Source organism: Argentina silus (assembly GCF_951799395.1).
Source record: "Argentina silus genome assembly, chromosome: 18".
Lineage (NCBI taxonomy): Eukaryota > Metazoa > Chordata > Actinopteri > Argentiniformes > Argentinidae > Argentina > Argentina silus.
In genome coordinates this window covers 9,758,749-9,783,038 of record NC_139672.1, presented here as the reverse complement: position 1 = coordinate 9,783,038, position 24,290 = coordinate 9,758,749, and the positions used below count along the sequence as shown (strand labels likewise).

At 43.0% G+C, this 24,290-nt stretch overlaps 1 protein-coding gene across 2 annotated transcripts; it reads left to right on the top strand.

The window, feature by feature from the left end:
* Positions 1-238: 238 nt before the first annotated feature.
* On the top strand, positions 239-3,712 carry glula (glutamate-ammonia ligase (glutamine synthase) a). Of its 2 annotated transcripts, none has more exons than XM_083689869.1 (7): positions 239-351; positions 1,089-1,273; positions 1,471-1,632; positions 1,729-1,875; positions 1,983-2,110; positions 2,248-2,447; positions 2,613-3,712. In XM_083689869.1, exons 2-7 carry the CDS (start codon positions 1,108-1,110, stop codon positions 2,923-2,925), a joined length of 1,116 nt encoding a protein of 371 aa, XP_083545995.1. In that variant the 5' UTR covers positions 239-351; positions 1,089-1,107; the 3' UTR covers positions 2,926-3,712. The 2 variants fall into 2 exon arrangements, with proteins under 2 accessions (XP_083545995.1, XP_083545994.1); XM_083689868.1 differs by lacking the exon at positions 239-351 and adding an exon at positions 519-949.
* Positions 3,713-24,290: the final 20,578 nt, after the last annotated feature.

Below are 24,290 nucleotides of genomic sequence, written 5' to 3'. Positions count from 1 at the left end.
TCTCTGTGGATTACAGTTCAGCTGCTTTGTGTAAACTACAGGATACACTGTTGCGATTGGCAAAACAAATGACTGAAGCAATGCTTTTTAACTGTACTAGAGGGCGTACGCCTCGGTTTTAACTCCGTCCAATGATCGTGCCGCATGTGCTTTCGATCACCTTGGAATAAACAGATCATGCTTTTCTCTGACCAATCAAAGACGCCGTGCTCCATCTCCTCTTGTTATAAATTTGACTGAAACAAGTGTTGCGGGGTCAGAGAATGAGCGAACAACTATTGGAACATTTTTCTACAATTTATTGGACCTGCCAGTCCTTTAGTTTTTATTTCAATTTTCTCATTTTTCCAGGTAATTTGCTTTCTTTCTATACATTGATAGAGCTGTCTCCCCTGATCAGCCGTATTGCAATTCGTTTGCGCATTTAAAGCAAACGCTCAGACTAAGTAGCACTAGGCAGTGTTTTGCTTTTATTGTAGTTTATTTGAATTAGTTTGTCTGTTCATGGACATTTGTTTTGTGGTGTCTCGATTTTAGTGACTTACTTGTTTATGATGTAGCCTAGACTGTTTGTTAGATTGTTTTGCACTGTATAAATTGATGATGTAACACTAGAGACAATTGCAACCATGTAACCATGACTACAAAGGGTGTTGAGGCTATGAGGAAGTGTAGTGCGTAATTTCTTTACATAATGCGTAATTTTCGAGAGAATCATAATTTGATGATGGACACATTGCATTGTGAAATTTATCAAGTATTTCAGCGTGATTGTGGTGGTAGGCTACACACTGTTCCAAGGGGGATGCTTTGTTGAAAAAGCACGCTGTAATGGGTAGGGATCAAGCGGAAATTGGTGTCTTTTGTCGAATTTATCCAAGGATATCGGACATGGTGGCGCACAGATTTCTTTAGACTCCGACATGGACTGAAACTCTATAATGCCCAAGTATGACTGCCATCTCCGCGTGAATACTTTGATAGAACAGGGCACAGTAACCCTTCCGAACACGCTGTTACGCAACATGTCTGGGCAACCAAGCGGTGATGTCGACGACTCATGTCTCTTGTCGCTTTGTCTTCCCTAGGTGTTTTATAGTAAATAAGATGGCCACGTCCTCCAGTTCCAGCTTGAGCAAAGCTGTGAAACAGCACTACATGGACCTCCCTCAGGGAGACCAATGCCAAGCCATGTACATCTGGATCGACGGAACCGGAGAGGGTCTCCGCTGCAAGACCAGAACGTTGGATTCGGAACCCAAAAGCATTGAAGGTAAGCGATGAATGAAAGTGGTGACGTAATCTCTTTGTCTAGGAATCTGACTCGAAGGTACTGCTAAGACATTTATATGCTTAGGATAATTGTATGTCTCCCTCAATTGCAGCCTGGCTCCATAACCTAAAAAAAAGGTAACATTTCATGTGAATGTATACAGTTGTAACATCTCCTCATTTGCATCCATTCTATAGAGCTGCCAGAATGGAACTTTGATGGCTCCAGCACATACCAGTCTGAGGGCTCCAATAGTGACATGTATTTATTGCCATCTGCAATGTTCCGGGATCCATTCCGCAAAGACCCCAACAAACTGGTCTTGTGTGAAGTGCTCAAGTACAACCGCAAGCCTGCAGGTAACATTGAATTCATAATGTAGCCTACTGTACATCTCAATTGACTAGCTTTAAATGTAGCCTCAGTGTCTTAACATTGTCTGAATTCCTGCACAGAAACCAACCTCCGTTTGACATGTAAGAAGATCATGGACATGGTGGAGAATCAGGTCCCCTGGTTTGGCATGGAGCAGGAATACACAATCTTGGGCACGGACGGGCACCCCTTTGGCTGGCCATCAAATGGCTTCCCAGGCCCACAAGGCAAGGACACATCATAATCTTTTGTGGTCTATGACCATGTGGAACCAATCTTCTCAGTTTGAATGTTGGTTAGAAGTTGTGACCTAACTATTGCCCTATGTGTATAGGTCCCTATTATTGCGGAGTGGGAGCAGACAAGGCCTATGGTAGAGATATTGTGGAAGCACACTACAGAGCCTGCCTGTACGCTGGGGTCCAGATCTGTGGCACCAACGCTGAAGTTATGCCTGCACAGGTAAGCCCTTGAGAACAGTGAAATCATGGAAACATGGCTTGAAACCCTTGGAATCTCCTACCTGACTAGATGGTTATGATCTACCCCTATGGAATTGAAGCTGATGCACTAACGTTGGTTGTGTGTCTTGTTTCTAGTGGGAGTTCCAGGTTGGTCCCTGTGAAGGCATCAACATGGGCGACCATCTGTGGGCAGCCCGCTTCATCCTGCACCGTGTATGTGAAGACTTTGGTGTCGTGGCCTCCTTCGACCCTAAGCCCATCCCTGGCAACTGGAACGGTGCTGGCTGCCACACAAACTTCAGCACAAAAGAGATGCGGGAAGATGGTGGATTGAAGTGAGTGGTAGATCATTGGCATGCATTATTATTACTGTGTATTGTTCCTGATCACCTCCAATCTATAAGACATGAGATTGTTTAATGTTTTCCATGTGAAGCAATGGTATTGACCATGTGTGTACCTGATTGTGTCTAACTTATTTTCTCCTATTTGCAACTCAGGGCCATTGAGGAGTCCATTGAGAAGCTGGGAAAGAGGCATCACTACCACATCCGCGCCTACGACCCCAAGGGGGGCCTGGACAACGCCCGCCGTCTCACCGGCCACCACGAGACCTCCAACATCCATGAGTTCTCCGCCGGCGTGGCCAACCGCGGCGCCAGCATCCGCATCCCTCGCACCGTGGGCCAAGACAAGAAGGGCTACTTTGAGGACCGTCGCCCATCTGCTAACTGCGACCCCTATGCTGTGACTGAGGCCCTGATCCGCACATGTTTGCTCAGCGAGGAGGGAGATGAACCCGTGGGCTACTAGAGCCACATCTCTCTGGACTGAACCCCCCACCCCCCCCCTCTCCATATTCCCTCACTTTTTTTTCCTTTTTTTTTTTAAATGGCCGAAAAGTCAAACTAGTACTGTATTTGTCTTCTTTTATTCACTGAAATTATTCTAACATTCTGCATTTTAAATAGCTTCAAGTTGACTGGTCAACTTAACCTGGAATTAAATTTGTTGTTAACTGAGATATTTGAGGGCGTGGTGTCGGCAGGGTATGTCTTTCCCTACTTACCTGCGTGTTTTCAGTAGGAATTGGATTTGTAACATGATCATTTTAAAAATCTCTTTGATCTCTCTTTCCTTGCTGTCTGTCAATGACTAAAATGAACTAAAGCACATAGGGACACTGAAGAGTAGGGCTGCTAAGGCTGGGCAGCATGTGTAATTGCTTGAGAAACCAGTGGCCAGTTTGTGTACTTTGAACGTATGTTGACCTGCCTTTTCGACTTATGTACCGTTTTCAATGTTACTAACTCTTAAATAGGACGTGGTTTTTAAATGGCAACGTTTTGATGTCTTTTCAGATTTTACACTGGCTCATGTTGTATGGTACACTCTTTAGATGTCTGTGTCTAAATACTGTTGTCTTATAAATGTCTGGGTCTGTCGTATGCCATTTGTAGAGTTCCTATATAAGACTCATAAAGGAGTTTTATCCTTTTTGTCAACTGCTATATTGTACTAGCACCTGATTTGGTAAAAACCTGAATTTGCTGAACCTGGTGTTTTTTATTGAAACATTTAAACTTTATTTTTACCACAACCTGACTGTTTTGATTCTTGTCTTGTACTGGTCAACCACTTTCTAAACAAGCCAACACATGCTTTTGGGCTGAAATGAAAATTGAGTTTTTGTGCAAAAGCTCAGCCAAATTCCTTGCACTCTGAAACCAAGCATCAAACTATAATAGAGAATAGAATGTACTGAGTCAGCCTGTGAAATAGGGATACAACTCTGAGAAGGACTTGTGGTCAATGGTCTCAAACTAAAACCATTGCGGTCCACTTGACGACATGTGCACACTAATGTTGAGCAGGATGTTGTCTATTTGAGCTGCTGTCAGTAACTGGACAGGGATAGGATTCTCACAGTAACTCAACCCACAATCCAACAAGATGAGGCATGCATAAGATGCCTTATTGGAACATCTCCATAGTGACTTAAGAGCCAAATCCAAGATCATGAACATCAAGTCTTCAACACTCAAACAGTAGACCCTCCTTCACAAGGTTCAAACTTCAAACAACACTCAAACTGACTAAGTGTTGTTTTAGCTGCAGCGGAGCATGTTTCCCTTTCCCACAATAATAGTCTGTGAATGTTCTTCAGCATGGAGAAGGTGAAGGTGGATTTACAACTCGATGAACAGCAACAGTTAAACAAAACAACCAGTAGAACCTCCCTGAATGTGACCCGGACATGTGCCGTTCTCACAGTCACATGTTCACCCCAGGTTGGTATTTTAATCACTGGATGACAGGCAGCTGTCATTGACTTTGGCACTGCTTTATGGGCACTCCAAAATAACATTGGATAAGTAGGGTCCTTGTCTTGGGTTTCACAGCTAAAGGTTTTCTCATGGGTATGTTTAAGTAAGTGTTGCGTAAGTGTAGGACAGGTTGTAGGTTGCATATTCATGAGACTAGCGCTATGTTTGAGATGGGGGGGGATTCCCTGTTGGGGTCAGGTGAGGTTGGCATACTATACTATGCCAGATACTATACAGAAAAATGTCACCTCATACCATACATACACACAATGTGCACACACTCACATGCACACTCAGGAGCTGAGAGATACCCCTGCCATAACCCATGAATAGCAGCAGATTCAACTTTTAAAATAGTACGTTATTGTTATGTGCACTTCTCAACTTCACCAACTCGAATTCCTTCCATATCCTTCTTCCTCTCCTGCTTAGGCTCTCTTGTGGACTCACGCATACCGTGTCCTCACGTTTAATGACGCAAATGGAAATGACACATGCTCTTGCTTGGTCTTTTTGCTGAGCAGCAGTGTCCTGGGCGGGGCTAGGCTTGACACAACCTCCAGTGCCTTCGGAAAGTATTCAGACCCCTTCATTTTTTACACATTTTGTTGTGTTATAGACTCAATTTAAAATTTAAAATGTAAGATTTTTGAATATAGTTTTTTGAAATTTCTTAATGCAAGGATAATAGTTCATGTAATTTTGGAATTAATATCTTTGTTTTTCTAGGGTCTCTGATTTGCATAGGAATCAATTACACACTGTGTAGCTTAAGATGTCACTACCAACTCAGCAAATTTCATAATTTTCTCTTGATCCTGATAAACTCCCCAGTCCCTGCCAAGACAAACACACCCATAACTTGATGCAGCACCACTATCCTTCACACGAGAGATGTTGCGGAAACTGCATTGTATGTGCTGGATTTGCACAAAACTTTTTTTTGAAGTAGTAAAACCAAATAAACATATTTCCAGCCACTTTCTTTGCTGTATCACTTGAATTCATTGTTGCAAACACAATTATGGATATGAGATTATTTTCCATTAAGGGATTATTTTTGGCCACTTGGTTATAGACCAATTTTGTAGAGTGACTGAGATGATGTTGTCCCATCGACTGTGCTTTTTGAATGATTTGTTGATGACATTTTTGCATTTTAGCTAATTTTAAGAGTGTCATAGCAAAGGGTCTGAATACTTATGTACATGAGGTATTTCTGTATTTCATTTTTAATAAATTTACTGAAATTTCCAAAAAACTGTTTTTCGCTTTGTCATTCTGGGGTATTGTGTGTGGATTGATGGCAAATTCTTTTAATTTAATCCATTTTAAATTCAGTCTATAACACAACAAAATGTGGAAAAAGTGAAGGGGTCTGAATACTTTCCGAAGGCATTGTAAGTTCTTGCTATCCATGATATTTTTGATGTGGCAAAAGTACATAAACAAGCCAGGGAAAGAGAGTCACAGACCTTGCTCAAAGAGCAGGCACATGTTAAACAAGTTATCTGTTTACTCTGTAAGGGAACAAAGGGGCATTTCTCTTCTTTGGAAGTGAGGGAACATCCACACGTTTTTTACAGGACCTTTTACCTACTTCCCTTTTGCCCCTCCAACAGAAAAGTCATATTTCTCACTGATTGGCTCAGTGAGGAGCTAGTCAGCCAATCATAAAGTAGAAGGCAGGTTCTATCCGTACTATGGAAAAAAGTTGCTTGGCTTTAGGCCTAGACATGTACTTTAACTTTGTTTTGCTTTTGCAGGCACCTTTTTTGTGTGTGCAAAATCTAAAAATAACCACGCGGGCAGGCCATGTGCTTTTTGCATTTTTAAATCAGTACATGTCCTGCGCTTTAACAACACTGTCAAGTCAGTACAGTAGCACAAATAGAACATGTTTTCATCTCCTTTCATCACATGAATGATATACTGGATAATTGAACATTTCTCAGAACGATTAAAAAAAGTGGAAATGATTCTCCTTAGAGTTGACACAGTGAAAACTGCGATACAGTCCAAAGTTTTCTGGAGAGAAAACAGATCAAAACTAGAAATCTTCACATTGAGAAATCTCCTGAGGCTAATCAGGCTTTCCCCAGGAGCACAACAACCCTAAGGCTTGTCCACCTCCTTGACCATGTTTAACAATGATATTGAAGCACTCACTCAGTTCACTCAGAACCAATGAAATAAGAGGAAATTTGATATAAAACCACCATTCAAGTATTGCAATCACAACAAACCCAGCTATCTGCCACAATATTATCCATTCTATGTTCACAGTCTATGCTTTGGACCTCTCAGAATCCTGGTTATCTCTACAGTGCATAATATTGACTGTTCATATCTACAGTATTGTCTGGGTTTGACTGGTTTCTTCTGGTTTCTACCCTCTGTTACCCTCTGTCTAACATGATGGGGGTAGTATTTCTGCCACATGGGCTTGATCTACATACACAATGTCTGTTTACAATGTCACCAAGGCCCTTGGACAACAGCCATGCTTCTACCATTCAAATGTCCAAGCCCCCCCCCCCCCCCCCCCCCCCCCCTAAGCAAAATCTGAGTAACCCTCCCTTCACGAGAAGCTGAAGCAGCATGGAAGAAACTGGACAAAGGATGGGGAGGGATGCTGCCCTGTTGCTATGACGACCACCGGAATGTTCAGGCTCGACCGAGTTGGTTCTGGTGTGGTTGGGGCGAGGAGGAGTGAGAAGAAGAAAAAAACATACCATGTTATGTAATGATGGTGAGAAGGAAAAAGAAAAAGAAAAGAAAAGGAAATTAGGTCTTCCGAATAGAGCTGCACAATACCCCCAGGCAAAAGCCCAGCACCAAGATTTTGGTCAGTCAGCCGTGTATTTACTGTACAGCATCAAAGCAATCAATGCAAATTTGACCCCCCCCACTTTGCATTTTGCCATCAGACTGGATCATGGTTAAGAAAACAAGGAATGCCATTTCGTGTGAAAAGCGTCCTACTGCTGCATTCATCGCCATCAGGGGCGATCGATCAGCCACCTCGACGCTCTGACACTCGTTCCATGCGTAAAGCACTCCTCGCTTTGCTTCGGCCTTTTGGTTGTGTAACACACATTATACCAGTTCAAACCAGTACCTCAGCATTTCACTCAATGCGTAGTGGGGGAACTGAAGTCTGGGTCGATGGTATTGTACCTTATGACATACTGTTGTCTATACAGTATCATATGACACATAAGCAATCAAGCAGGTTCGAAAGGAATAAAGTGATGAAGACGTTTAAAAAGATGTAGACAAGGGGAAGATGGCAGAGGTGGACCAGACGCAGTGGCTCTTTCTGTTGGTTGCCTTTTTGATTTGATTTGATTTGATTTTGATGCCAAATGTCTCAAACTCTCCTGATGACTTTATTTATTTATATAGTATGCTGCTTTCAGTCTGACATGAGCAGGCCTCAACTCAGCGCAATGGCTGAGGGTAAATGTTTTTGAAATTTCACGAGTTGCAAAAAAAAATAATTCACGAGTTCTGTCTTGCCGAGGAATGCCTATAATCCTATTAACGGGAAAAAACTGCATGAATTTTAGGGCGTTTGAAGAGATGGATTTGCCGCATCCCCTTACAGTCAGAGTCTTCTATGTATGACTGAGCACTATCTCATGGCTGTCTATTTGCCTGGGTTGTGAGGAAATCATGTACCTCTATGCACACACACGCAGACACACACGCACGCACGCATGCACGCATGCACGCACACACACAGACACACAGACACAAACACACAAACACTCAGAAACACATGTGCAAACACATGCATGTACACATTGGCAGAAACAAACAAACAAACAAACAAACAGACAAATACACACTCACATTGCTTTGCACACAAACAGAGGCCGGCCACACTCTGGTTGGGAGCCTCCTGATTGGTCGAGCAGCGTGGTGTGATTGGACTGATGTGAGATCCTCTTAGCTCACCTGCGCCACCGTTGCCTACGGCATTATGTATGACACAGTGACACAGTTTTCCCTACACTGCAGCAGCACAAACTGACAGAGAGAGAGAGTACCTTTGTCTCTGTATGACAGACAACATACAATATGTGACCGTTTCACATTTTACTGCACTGAAAGTCACTCGCATTGAAAACCATTGTCAACAAATCCGGATTGTAGAGGATCAGTATAAACAACATGACAACATGATGACGTTATGTTAATGGATACCTCTTCATGTTTTTAGAGTGTTTATAGTAGGTTGATGGTGTGTTATTGCCATAGGATGATGATTCTAATGATATACTGTAGGTATACCATTTAGGATACATAACATTTGCAAGGGGGATGCAAATATGCTAACTGTAAACATTCCTAATATAAGAACATACCTGACTATACTATACTGTTTCCGTGAGAAGCTGCTATGGCCCTCTGGCGAACTGAACCGCCAAGCCTGTTGTTGGTGACAGTCGTAAATCAGAACACATTAGCTAGCCTCAGCCTCACAAAACATGACGCTTACGCTTACTCATGGCCTCCATGGATAGCTAAGCAGAAACTTTGGAACATCATTCATGGCACGTGCGGGGTCAGCGCGTGGACCTCACTAAGCACGCCATGATAGCTGAGGTACACTGAGAATAAAATGTTTGCGTAGTTGGAGGGTAATGATCAAAGTTGACCGGGTTCACTGAGATGCCGGTCTATTCTGGGAGGTTTGTGTGTACGCGTCGTTGAAAAATATTTACTTTTTGTTATGGTTTTACTCTTTCTTTATTGAGGCATCCACTGGTAGTACTGGGACAAAAATACGCACTGTCAGTCACAATTAGGTAAAATGGAAATGCTCTTCAAATTGCCCAGGCCCTGTCTGTTCAGGACAGGGTACACTGCCGAAGCTTAAGCGCTGAGTTGCATTTTCTAGATCAGTATACTGATGGAGCACAGGATGTTATTGTTGCTGTGTAGGGCTATGGGGAGTGTTTCCTTGTGGGATAGCTCTATCCCCAGGTCTAACAACATGACTACTTCTCCTAGGCACTGCTCAACAAGGATCTTCCCCTCCCCCCGTCACTATCCCCTGCTGTTCAACTACAGGGGGCTGTCCATTCCTTCCACTCACAGAACAATGGCTGAAATGCACTCCCTTTCTTCCCATGTGTGCCAAAAAACAGGGGAATTTTCCACAGACTCGTGTCAAAGAGAAAGGATAATAGCTCGCTAGCAAGCTAACACATGCAAAATGCAGTCAGCCAAGAGGTGGATATGCAGATGAGGAGTGTTGGGTTTCCGATCTGGGGCTGGGAAAGAAACAGAGACTAGGCTAACACATGCGCTAGTATAGTACATGTTGTTCTTCCCTTCTTAAAGGGATAGTTCACCCAAATTACGAAATCACACACAGTATTTGGTTTCTTAAACTGAAAGGAGTCTTTATCTATCCTCTGGCAATCAAAGTTGCATGCACAGATACTACAATGAGAGATGCACTGTATAAATGCTTAAATCAGCAAGGTTTTATGGTTTGCGGTAGAACATCGATTGTAAATACAGGAATATACACCTACATAAAATAATTGACCTACGATTCTGTAATCAGAATAGATTGTCCATTGCACCATATAAAAAAGGTACATCGGTTCACAATTAAAATCGAATTATAACACACAGCCATAAACCGATGTAGCCTGCGATGATGCAAAAGGAAGACGGCGCCAACTATCTTTCTACAGATTGCTAACAGACAAGAGGACAGTAACACTGATTTATGAGTGATACAAATGAAATAACACCAGATTCTCTTTGGTTCAACCACCCGTTGCACATAAGAAAGAAAAGGAAGGGAAAGATACTATGATTTATGGAGCAACATTCTGAGTGGGAACTATTTACAGACCATTGCCTGGGGTGAGAGGTCAGAGGTCAATGCTGAGTCCAGCTGAAACTGAACATGGTAGAGAGCACTGACCCCAAGGGCTACTCGGAAATACCAGCTAACTCTTGATCTAGGGCACAAAACAAAAAGCAACTGAACTTACACACAAACAAACACCTCATGGTGAAATGGTGATGTGAAGCAGAAACAGCAAGTGAGTTATTTCATTCAGTATATTGACAAAGGGGAATAGTTTCTAGGGTGTCTTGGAAAAGGCATTTCCTCTGCATTTCCTCTGCAGACTCAGCTCAAGTCACCCAGACAGCCAGACTATTGCAATGTATAAGAAAACGGGAGGTTACAATTAAAGGTCACACTGTGCTCCTCTCTGTGTGTGTGTGTGTGTGTGTGTGTGTGTGTGTGTGTGTGTGTGTGTGTGTGTGTGTGTGTGTGTGTGTGTGTGTGTGTGTGTGTGTGTGTGTGTGTGTGTGTGTGTGTGTGTGTATATGCATGTATATATGTCTGGGGGGGAAGGGGAGCACAGCAGAAGATAAATCTCTCCAACTGAGGGACTAATAAAGTTGTATTGTATCGTATTATTGTATAAACACAAGTTCTCAGACTATGTTTCGAAAGCCCTTCACCTTTACACCTCAAATAAGGATATCAAGGCAGCTGTATACACACATACAACCTGTAACACAGTAAATTATGTAAGTTGCCTTGAACAAGGTCATCAGTTTTTGTGTGCAAAGACTCAATAATCGTATTCTGTGGGTGTTAAGTGACCTTAACACGCCCGATAAGACTAAAGCGCTGATGTCACTCTGAAAATGTTGACACTGGAGGCGTGGTGCTTACTGGTGATGACATCTCGGCATTCTTTGGAAACCTGAAGCTAGTTATTTGTGTCGGATGTACGTACGCTTTGTTCTCGAATAACGTCTGTAACGACTTTCTTTGATGTTCACCTACTGTTGTTATATAACTTATTGCCCCTGATGTTGGTATTCACAGGATTTAATTAAATACAATGAGGGGGCAGATAGGAAATGTGACTTGGAATGTCACTTTTAGATAATGTCAAGCATTGGGTACTCATATCACAGATTCAATTCTTGACAAAACCTCAATAAAAACAAGCGGTTTCATCAAGATATTGCTGAATCCTCTGCTGGGCTACTGTCCAAGGGAATGTCTTTTGTTGACGTCACATTGAATGGGCAGGCATTCCCCAAGGGCCAGGACAATGGCATTGGGACACAGAGAAAAAGGCCAGCAGTATTGTGTGTGTGTCTGTGGCTGTGCTACTCAGCATCATCAACAGGCTTCTAGTCCTCACCAGCTGAGACAGGTAAACTCCTATTTGTCTTTACCCCCATTGGTCCTCTTTTGTGCTGTCACTCAACAAAAGGAAACGCTTATTCCTCCAGGATTTGACACGGTCATGTGTTGTACCCGCCCCGCCTATCTCACCTCACCTGTCCAGGTGACATAAGACTTGTTTGTCGAAGCACTCATTGGCTACTGCCTCCTTCAGGTGACCTTCGGTACTGCAATTGTGCCAGAGTGAGTTGTCTCAAAACCACATCAAAAACATTTTGCATTTTGAGTCATTTGTAGTCTGCAGTTGAAACAACAAGATAAATACACAACATATGTTATTTTATTTTTATGTCTGACAAGACATGATAATGCAGTTTTGGATTAGAGTGAGACATAACCCTTTTATCTTGACTTCAACAGACCCAGATATTCTATGTTGTCTTCCACAACTCTTGATTAACACAATCGGTGACCAGGTGACTAGGTGACATGGAAAAATCTGACACGGTGGTTTTACATTGCACAGAGGCATTAACCCTGACCAAGGTGGATGACTATATGGCCAGTCATATGGCCAAAATGACGCAGTAAAAGATACGGTCAGGTATTGGACAGACTGCTTGTTTACGAGGTCAGGTTAGGTCAGGCCATTAACGTCTCGGTGTAAACCGGGAACATGACCAAACAGCATGCTTCTCTTAAGCCATGTGACCCAATTAGATAGGCATCTGTTATATTCTCTCTCAAACTCAAACTTTTACCTACAGAGGTAAAAAGTTGAAGACACATAGCTTTGTCAAAACTTATGAGTTGAATCAAAACATTTGCACACACACACATACACACACACACACACACACGCATATATGAATGCATGCATGCATGCGCGCACACACACACACACACTCACACACACACACACATACACACACACACACACACAGACACACACACACTATGTGCATGCAACGAAACCAAAAAAGGAGAGCATGTGTGAGATTGTAATGTTGGCTGTTATGATCGCTTCCAGTTAGCTTGGCATGCAGCTGCCATCCAAGTGGGTGAGAGAGCGTCTGACATCCTAATCCTGATTATAGCTTGGACAGCTATCTACGCCAAGGTCTCTCCCTTACACCGCATGCCTCATGCCCGCCTGGCAGAGTCCATGCATGACCAGAAAACCAACCTGAGGCCTGGCAAGCCCCCGGACTCCCATGATATGAGAGGGAGAGGAAGGATGTGTGGAGGGAGTAGCCCTCTTTATGGGTTAGGGAATCTTGGATATCTTTGTGATCAAATTGTGAGATGTTAGAAGCCCCCCCCCCCTTCGCACACACACACACACACACATACACACACACAGACACACACACACACACACACACACACGTATCATGTCTGAGTATCAACAGATAGCAAGGGATTGCACAGTTACCAAGCCCATCTGGCCTGCACCTGTAGCCTTTTCCATTGGCTCCCTGTAGAACACAACTATATTTTTGTGGCACTGCAGAGGTAATGGAGCAGTAAGTGGTAGTTCTAATACCCCTCGAGCGCCAACTGGGTCCACTGGGTTAGACTCACATGAATGATGCTGAATTTGAAAGGTTACATCATTTCTATGAGGTGCTGTACTGTCTATATAGACACAGCGTCACTGAAATAAACAGGCACATTTGCAGGCATCACAAATCCAGCCTTCATATGTACAGTCTCATCTACATATATATATATATAGTACCAGTCAAAAGTTTGGACACACCTTGCCAAGAGTGTGCAAAGCTGTCATCAAAGCAAAAGGTGGCTACTTTGAAGAATCTAAAATATAAAACATATTCTGGTTTGTTTAACACTTTTTTGTTTACTACATAATGCCATATGTGTTCCTTCATAGTTTTGATGTCTTCAATATGAATCTACAATGTAGAAAATAATACAAATAAAGAAACCATTGAATGAGAAGGTGTGTCCAAACTTTTGACTGGTACTGTATATATATATATATGTATATATATATATATATATATTACTAATAGATGAGACTCCACATATATACATAATATATAACATACGCTTTTATCCGAAGTGACTTACATTGCAGTGAGTGCATACATTTCAGTATATATGGTCCCAGCAGGAATCAAACCCACAACCTAAGTGTTGTTAGCTCCATGCTCTACCAACCGAGCCACAGAGGACCACCAAGTAGTATTTGTACAGGACACATTGCCGACTCCATTGGATGGAGTGGAGTCTTCACTGTCCATCAGTGTACAGTAGCTGTTTGCCTTCATGCGTGCAGACCATTCCTGACGTAAAACACTGAACAAGATTGAGGTGTTGTTACGTATGTAACTGGCAACAGTTGGTCAGGTTTAGCAAGTTATCTTAGACAGACGTAAGCTGAGAACAAAACACACAAAGACTGTCAACGCACACATGCATGTACATGTACATGTACATACACACCCACACCCCCACACACACACACACACACACACACAGGTACAGTACTGACAATGTCTGAGAGACATCCGGTGAGTCTTGAAGAATATTGAAGACTGTCTGCTTTTGAAATAATACAGTATTATTTTCTGTGAAAAAGGTCAACATTCTTAGAATACTCATAGATTTAGAGATTACAACAACAATCAATGAATCTCTAAACTGAGCACTTTAAGGCTTCCATCTGACCTAGAGACTTACCGTACACATGATTACATGGAGGGAGAGAAAATGCCCCTCTCCACCCTAAATCACCCCCTTGAGCCCCAGTGCAATTAAGGCCCCGATCATGGATCTGACGGTGGCACTGCAGTTTTCATAGCGCCCCTCGCCTGGTGGCGAGGGACCTAATCCCACCAAATCCTTTATTTTCTTTCGAACAGACGAGTGGTCGGATTGTACATCTAATACACACTCCTCAATGAGGCACAAAGATGGGGGGGAAAAGGGTAAAGAGCTAGAGAGAGAGAGAGAGAGAGAGAGAGAGAGAGAGAGAGAGAAAACAGTTGCGTCGCAATTGTGAAGATGGTCATCACAGACAATCAGTTGCTCTAATCCGCAGCGAGTAATCAAAACAGAATGATGCACACCAGACGGGAATGACGTTAGTTCCCAGGGGGTGGTGTGCGTCTTGGGGCTGTTTTAGAGTAATAGGATCGCTGTCCCAGAGGGTGGGGGGGGGGGGGGGGGGGTGTATCAAGGGACAGGAGGCATTGCCGTTTAAACCCCACATGTATTTGATGGGACAGATGTGAAGTTGTTTTAATTCACTCCATGCTTGGGGTGAAGTCAGTGTAACAGGCTTCACCTCGCCGCAAACAGTGTTGCTTCCTTCTGCCTCGCATTCCGCATTCACACAAGTCTCGAAACAAGTCTCGAAACTCCCTTTGTATTGTCAACCGCATGACCTTCACAAACCGATTTGGAACTCCCTATCCACCACAAAGAAGAGGTTAGACCTTGCATGCCTAGCTTCAATGCATCAATTGACAACTAACTTGGGTCCTTCTCACAGTAGAGTAGCCGTTACCCTTGAAGGCTAGTTGCACTGAACATGGTGTTCAGATTAAAAGATTGTCTGTACAAACTACAGAGCCAAGTCAAAGAAAGTGCACTAGAAGTATTATTTTAATCAGTCTTGTGAAAAAAGACTATGGGAACGACGACTGTCTCCGTGTGGGAGAACCTACGTCAATAACAAGGTGAAGCAATGGAGATTACTGTGTACCAGACGGACCACAGGCCCTAATCTCTACTGCAGATGTTTGACTTTTACCAGCTCAAATGGTATTTCTGATGAAATCTTATCGTTTCGGTGATACGATTTAAGTGTATACGTGTCACATGACTTACGATTATGCAATGTAGTTTTTGTTTAAATCAGTCAAAGATGAATTATGGAACTTTTGTTATTAATTATTTGCATCCGATTTCGGCATGAATGAATTTCTAATCCCGTTACACCACACAGTCCTTAGTTTAAGTCTATTTAGGGGACCCACCGAGCTCAAGAGCTCACCCAGACGCTGCAAGTTCTGTGTTTACACTTTAATATTTCAAGAAGCATATGGTTCTTTACCTTAGTGCTGTGACATCATCACATATCCCTTTACAATTCAAATATGAGAATTCAAACTAGTATTTGCATCTCTACGTGGCCACCCAGGATTTATTACCTAGAGATCTTTAAAGAGCACATACCTTTGATATTTTAAACCACAGTTGGTGGATAATGATGATAATGAATGGTTGTGCGAAATTGACCAAAAAAATGCATACATGATACTGGATGTTCTAGTTCAGTGACTCAATGAGTCATAGCATTTTGCTGGAATTATATAATGAAGAGTCAGACTCCACCCTTTAGCTATTTGCTTCACAAGCCTTGAATTGTTCTTCAGCCTTGGATGGTAATCTAACCAAGCCAGGCTGGAGCTCAATACCATAGGCCAGGGATTGCCCTCCAGTGGTCATCGGTGATAGGATCCTGGAGAGAGAAAGTGGCAAGGTGGCACAGTATGGCTTGGTGTTACTGTACAGTAATGGCAGAGAAGATGAGACTATCAAACTGTCATACGGTTGTACAGCAAAGAGGTAGAAAGTGGTGAAACAGCATGAAAGACACAATGAAGAGTTTTTCACCACAGGACAGATAATAAATGTACTGTACAGCTGCAGAGAGAGAGAGAGAGAGAGAGAGAGAGAGAGAGAGAGAAACACCTTTAAGATTCAGAGAAGTTCTTTATTCGAATCACAAACATCTGCCTAGACCCTTGATATTTCCAGACAGAAATGAAAGATGGAACTGAGGGATGATGGCGGTTTGGTTATGTTGTTAGCATTATAAACAACTATTTCTGATAATAAAAAAAGAAAGAAAGAGGAATGTTGATGCTCTTACTGGATGTAGAGCAGTAAGTCTGTACTAGCATGATACAACTGGTAATCATTTCTTCATGTCCTGTACTCGGCATGGCCTTCGTTACTAAAAGGTTCATTTACCAGAATCTGAATCAATTAAAGGTTGGCAAAGAGGGAACCTAATTTAACCTGATTTAATTTCATGGAAATGCTCACTGATGCATCTCAGTCTTGCGGTGCTTGACATATCAGATTGAAAATTGGTCATGCTTGGATGAGTGGAGGTTCATGTTCTGTTGTTTTGGATTTATGCTTTGGGGCTATGAATTTCGCCCAGAAGGAGAGATTGAAAATTCCTTGTGTGCAGAACCAAAAGTCCTCTCTTCACAAGAACCATATGCCCTTGAAATCATCTTCCTGGAAGAAAGCAAACGTTGCCCTGAATACACAACACATTGTCCCTTTCTCTGTCCCTACTGTTCGTGTCTGCACTAACTTCCTCTATGGGGATTTTCATTTTCAGGTTTCCTTTGTGACTTTGTCTTCCCAATAGCAGACTGACAATAACACACTCAAACAGACTCAAAGCTTTTTTGGCTTTCGGACAAAGCCTGTCCAGCAAGTCCTTATCACTTGGATCAGTTCTCCCTATCTGATTTATCTGACTTGGACTTAAAAGATGTTTTTTTCAACATGTCCTCTTTGTCCCCTGTTCATGTTCCAGTCTGTTTTGTTCAATCACCTCTCTTAAAGTGCAATAGACATTCAGGTAAACACACACGGGTACACAAACACATGCAGGTACACACAAAAAAACAAACACACACATACACACACACGCTCTCTCTCTACACAAACACTGTGCAGGTGCACAAAAACACACACTCTCTCTCTCTCTCTCTCTCTCTCTCTCTCTCTCGCTGTCCCAGGTTTCCTACTATACCGTGGGAACTGCATCAGCCTGGAGTGCTACATTGTGGTATTGGAGCAGCCAAGAGGGACTGCAGGATAAAACCGGGATTGTCCCTTCTGAGCAGACCCAATTCAGCCACTTGGCACTCAGGAGCCTTTTCCATGTAACATCACCCGGGTCATCCGAACCGGGGGCCGGACCCAGAGCCTCCGATCACACCCCCCTTAGGGGCTGGGGCACTGAGTGGGTAGCTAGCTTCCTAAAAGCACCATTATTCAAGATACCCATCTCTCTCCTACTCACACAACGGCAAAAAACATTGAGCTAGACTCTTTTAATTAAGAAGCCAATACAATAGCAACAACGGACGCTTTATGTACCCAGAGCTGGGAGTGCCAAACCCTTGATCATGAGCCATGGGCAGAGACTGGCATGGGACTGGCATGAGTCTGCATGGCAAGGTTTCCATAAACGTGGCAGGGATCCTGTTTTTTTTGTTCATCTCTTCACCTACTTGAAACGGGCGGTACTCAGCACTTTTTAACTTTGTAAGAGATGACTTTGACCCGTCCACCTTTGAACCTCGTGAACCGTCATGAACTTAGCACAGTCACAAACAGATGTTTCATTTTAGGATAGGATAGCTCGTTTCCTCCCTTGAACTTTACTGTAAATCTGTAACTACAACATTTACTGGGTAGTAAATAAACTCACAATGCTTCTCTTAAACCTGGTCTTTTTTCTGTTAACAATTCTGGAGTTTGAAACCTGTTCCACATCACAGTTAATTATTCTATTTGTAGATATAGATGGGATAAAGCAATATTCGCTGATATCTTCTTCACTATTTTCTCATAGCTTTTTTTTCAGTTGTTTTCGGTTGTTTCTGTTGCTTTATCGTTGTCAGGCTTGTAGCTACACTACACTTGAATGGGCTGTGAATCCCAGTCTATCTGACCTACTGGGATCATGTCCTCCAGCAACTGAGCATGCTTGGTCCTACTGGTCAAAATGACAAGCAGATCCTTGAAAGGAGCCTACTAGACTTTGGTTGGTCACTTTAAATATGTCCCATTGGACCTGTAGGACCAAGTATGCTCCTATGTTGGATATAAAGATCCCCATAGGCCAGATAGACCGAGCCTGTAAACGATAACCTGTCAGTCTGGTTTTTCCCTGTGTCAAGGTGAAGGTAGTCTTAACATACTAGAAGTAAAGACCCTCATAAAAGCAGCGATAATGGCAGGGGGAACCCAATCGATACCTCTATGGGATAGAATAGGACTTTACCCTGACCCTGTGATATGATACCACACAGAGGTAAACCACCGTACTAGGCTACAGCACTAGTAGTCATTGTAGACGTAATACTTTAAGTAGTTGTAGTGGTACATTACAGTAAGCTGATTAGAGTCATATAGATCTGGTGCAGTGCCTGTCTGTGATGTCGTCTACGAAGCATAGAAACAAACCTCCATGTCATTGGGTCCTTTTAACCCTTCAAGTGCTGTTTTAATCTCACGTGGTTAAAGTGGAGTGGATTAACATACATACCTGACCGAGACAATCTGTGCTGTGTTTGTTTATGTCCATGTGCCCGCATAGGGGAGAGAAGGGGTTGGGGTGTGTGTGTGTGTGTGTATGTGTGTGTGTGTGTGTGTGTGTGTGTATGTGTAGGTGCGCGCATGTGTGTGTGTGTGTGTGTGTGTGTGTGTGTGTGTGTGTGTGTGTGTGTGTGTGTGCGTGTGTGTGCATGTGTGTGTGTGCATGCATGCATGAATGTCACTAAATGGCCAACGCCATCCCCGGAAAAAGTCTTAAACCGAACGCGACACTATGAAATGCCACTTTGGAAGCCCATTGTGTGGTCTGTATGATAATTAGGACTTCCAGCCCTGTTGGGTCTTGTTATGTAAGACAGGCTTGTTTATGCATAGCGGGTTCAGTTTGTGCAGAAAGGCCTCTTTGGGTTTCAATAGATTCATTATGAGAGAGGAGGGTTGGATAAAGCCTCTTTTCAACTTCAAACATAAGAAGCCTCAGCCTGGTCAGGGCAGGCACAGTGGCTTGGTGGTGTGAACACAAATTGTGAAATTAGATTACACTGTACGTGCGTAAACCGATTTCCTGATTGAGAGTGTGCTTGGGACAGTGTGAGAATGTACAGTATTGTGTGTGTGTGTGTGTGTGTGTGTGTGTGTGTGTGTGTGTGTGTGTGTGTGTGTGTGTGTGTGTGTGTGTGTGTGTGTGTGTGTGTGTGTGCGTGCGTGCGTGTGAGGGTTATATAGTGCCAGTGGTCCCAGGCCCCAACAATCTGTGTCTTGTCCTCTTTCCAAGTGCATTCTGGGAAACACCTGAGTTCGCTAGCCATCCATACGGGGGGGCTTTAGCAGATGCTAACTCATCTGTGCATGTAATAATATCACGGAACAGCGCGGTAAGTTAACACACACACACACACGGCTGAGGACTCGTAAGCGGTTCCACTGACCTGTTCACAGATGATCTGGGAGTTTCCGGTACGTTCCGTACACAGACTCACTCAGGTGTTTGTGCAACAAAGGAGAGGGGGGGCACACAGCTGGGCCATTGTTCCTGGTAGGGGTTGGGGGGAGACGGAGGTGGCGGGGGGCTACAGCATGTCAAACCCTCATTAAAAGTTGTTTTCCGTAAGCCTCTTAGGCGGTGCTCGTTGCACCAGTGGACACTGATACCAGGCACAGTACAGCAGTCACGGAACCAGTAGAAGACAGAGGAGCAAATGTGTGACCAGAAGGATGCCGGTTCAAATCCCATTTCCAAGAGAACCGTGAGTGGTGTGTCCATGGGCAAAGGTTGTCACTGTATTTGTTCAAGTTCTGTACTAATGGATTCTGATAGTCAACAGTTCAACATATTTGAAACCAACAACAACATTGAACCAAAAATAGCAAAGACAAATCGAACACAATACGACCAGCCTTAGATATTAAGCCTTTTTATTTCATTGTGAAAATGTGAACCTCAAACTGCATTTCATTACCATTTCACATAGTCATTCTACTTCATTCAAAACCAATAACATTTGACACACTATACCACACTTTGAGGTCCGCATTTTGATAAGAAGCCATTCTCTTTGAAGGTGTTATGTGGTTCAAATAACCTAGAGAGAAAACATGACCCATGTCTCTTCATGCAGAACCAGTTGTCAGAACCGCTCCACACCAGACCACAGTAAGGTCCAGAGGCAGGCGGTGCTGTGTAGCCAAGCCTGTTCCTCTTCTCCATTGATAAAGATGAAAGCCACAGCAGGATTAGTCCAGTAGCCAGCTCCGAGAGGGGGATTTCAATCATAGATCCTCTATTCTACCCTGCGCACACACACGCGCGGGTGTACACACACACACACACACACACACACACACACACACACACACACACACACACACACACACACACACACACACACACACACACACACACACACACACACACACACACACACACACACACACACACACCTCTCCTCCATCAGTTCCATTTTATGTAAGAAATCATTGCACACAGATCTACTGTACTCTCATCCAAAAAAAACAAAAAGAGAATATCTGCATTTTTTGTTTTTGGCCTGTCCTCAAATCACTGATCTACTAAACTACCTCTTTGTTGTAGTCACATTCAGCTGGTTTACGTTCTGTGAAGAGAACACAGAGGATAACACTCTCAGGTAGCAGATGTGTGAATGCGTCTTTCTGTCTTCCATACGTCATGATGCCGTTGTTACTTGGGCATTAAATCATTACATAATAGCTTGGTTTGATTGATTTTCTTCAAGAAATTAAAAAAACCTCTCTTTTTGCTCTCTTTATTCTTATGTCATGACAGGCACCATATTGAGTAAACATCAGACTACGCAAAACAGATGAATCAAGTGGAATTGCGATTAAGGTAAATTGAATCAATGTTGATAGAAAAACTAGATACTAGATGTAAAATGAAAGTACTATATCATTTGCATGGTGGTCCTTGCCAAGAACTAAAAGACTCTAACAATGCAAGAAAAATAAGAATTCATAATGCAACTAAGGGTTGCTTCATGACCTTTGGAGCTTTTAAGACTTTATTGACCATGAGAATATCCCCCATAATATAATATATGCCATTTCGCTGACGCTTTTTTCCAAAGCGACATACATTGCAGTGAGTGCATACATATTTCAGTATATATGGACCCTAACACATGTGCTAAATTGAGAGCAATCCTTTGTCTATTTGGGTCAATGAAGGTCTCTTTATGGCAACTGCTTTATGCTGACATCACTGTCACGCTGGCTGTCACAAGGCCGGCCATATGTCAATCACAGGGTGAATGACATTGACACTGGGCACCGCTGTCCTGGCACACTGGCATCTCTCAGTGCCTTTGGTCGAAGCAAATGAAGAGGGCACAGGGTGGCACACTGCAAGGCGTTTATATAAAACTGTGTACAATGTGCTCCTCAAAAGGCCTACGCACTATGATGAAAATGATAACTCATAACTCTTGCGGTATGCAGACTAATCAACCCACTCTGGAGACTATGTTGCAACTAATACACTATTCTTAGTATTTTTAAACACAGCAGGCATCATGCCCATTGCAACTGAGGGAGGCAGTTCCTTCAAGAGGGCCTCATTTTTTTAGAGGTGGTTTCCCAGACACAGATTAAACTTAATCCTTGACTAAAATGCATCTCCCAATGGAGTTTATGCATTTAAATTGTTTTTTTAATCCAGGACTAGGCTTGATCTATCTGGGTGTCTGGGAGACTGGCGCATTTGGGTGTTGTTCCGATGAATATCTAGACTGCTAATTCAGACACCTGTGCCCTTGCTGTCTGTCATTATGTGCAGGACGGCTCAGTTACACTGGCATGCATTACAATCCACTGGTACGGCAAACCAATGTCATAATAAGAGAAGGATAAATCAACACATATCAACTGGTCTATTTGGGGAAAGCATTGTCTGCTTCTGTCAACAATATTTATAACTGTGTCAAAGTGCTGTCATCGCAAATTATTAGAAGCTGGCTTCTGTGCCCAAACTAAGTGAGAGAAAGATCAAATGAGAGAGCAGAAAATTCAGGGAGACAAGACAAGGATGTGACTTTTGCTGATTCAACCTGTGTTCAACCTTTTACACATTTTACGCACATGAAGGCACGGGTCGGGCGCGCGATATGCGCGTACACAAACTGGTCGAATCTGGTCCTGACCGAACCGGTATGTGTGTGTTCCTCTTTTCACGCGATCCGCTCTTCAACTCCCTCCTCACGTGAACAGAGCTCGGTTAGATAACAAAATCTACCCAGTCCCGTTCTGCACAGGCTTCCCTTTCTCAGGATCGCTGTGTTGTGTTGCTTGCTTGCCCGTACACCCTCACACGCACACGATGCATTCACACACAAAAAAAAAACACCGGAGGTAACACCGAGTGCCAGTAGCCTAATTAAAAAGCCTTGAAGTGAGCGGTTCCCTGCTTTTAGAGAGGTTTATCCGGTTTGTTATCTAGCGCAGATGTCCATCATTTACTGCAAGCAGCAAATATCTGCGCTTTATGTCCCTCCCTATGTTGTATGTCTTACTGTAAAAAAACATTTGAGTGCGAAATGTAGGCTACAAAGTGTATATACTGAACGGAATACAAGCACAAGTCTTTTAATCACTTGCAGTTTAGTTCAAGAAGTGCATGGTAAAACAGGGCACTGGAGTATTAAGTAAGTTGGCAATATTGCAGCATTGCACGTGCCTGAGGGTGAGGGCTTTATTCTTGGAGGCAGGGCCATGTACAGACTTGTGGAAGGGCAGGTGCTGTTTCCCAGAAAAGAGCACAACAGACGGTAGACAGGACAAAGGGGCAAGGAGCCTTTCAGCCCTGCCTATACACCTGCCTGCTTGGAAGCAGGAGACTCAAATGAAAGGAAGAATTCTACTGTAGGAGACATTTGAATAGAAACTTTGGAGCTACTCTGAAACGAAACACCTTTACTTCAGTGAGTTCTATTATAGAAGGACACATGAATTGGCATTTTATGAACAGGATTGTAGAGTGTCCCCTTCAGTGTTCAGGTCACTTTCCCACTAAAGAAGGGTGGAGCAGCTTCTCCCAGAAATGACTAAGGTAGTGGTCATGAGCATTTACTCATTGACGTGTTATTGAACCACAGAGATTGCACACTCAGCTGTGTCTTCCTACACTCCTACAGGGCACTGTAAAAGCATTGTTCATGTGTCTGTCCGATGTCATAAAGAAGTGTGTGTGTGTGTGTGTGTGTGTGTGTGTGTGTACATGTGTGTGTGTACATGTGTGTATGTGTGTGTGTGTGTGGAGAGGGGGGGGGACTCTTGCTTCTCATGAGTCAGCAGTGGCCATGCTCTGATTCTAGGAAAGCAGGGGAAACAGCTGTTTCCTTCACGTGTCTTAGCTGATGACATTGCAGTTACGGAGCAATTGTAAACACAAAGAGTCAATGTAGCCTACTGCACCAAACCACTGTACAAACTTTTATTTTTAAAAGTTTATTGAAATAGTTGTATCAAACTGTGGATTCCGACTCTTTCTGATTGTTCAAAAAAACGTGTTTCTTTTCACAAATGACTGGCTTCCTAGCAATACTAGGAGATTCAAACATGAACAACAAGTGGTATCTAATGATGAGATATCATAAAAAACTACTTTTTTATGTATACTGTACATGTGCTTGTCTTGACAAAACATTAAAAGTCACCTAACTTTCAATTGCACATAAACGACATACCGTGCATACTTTGGTATTGAGTCTTACGTAGTCGACTGTACATACTTTGTATGAGTCATATACAATATGTACTACTAATATTTGTATGAGTATTTGCTCCAAGAA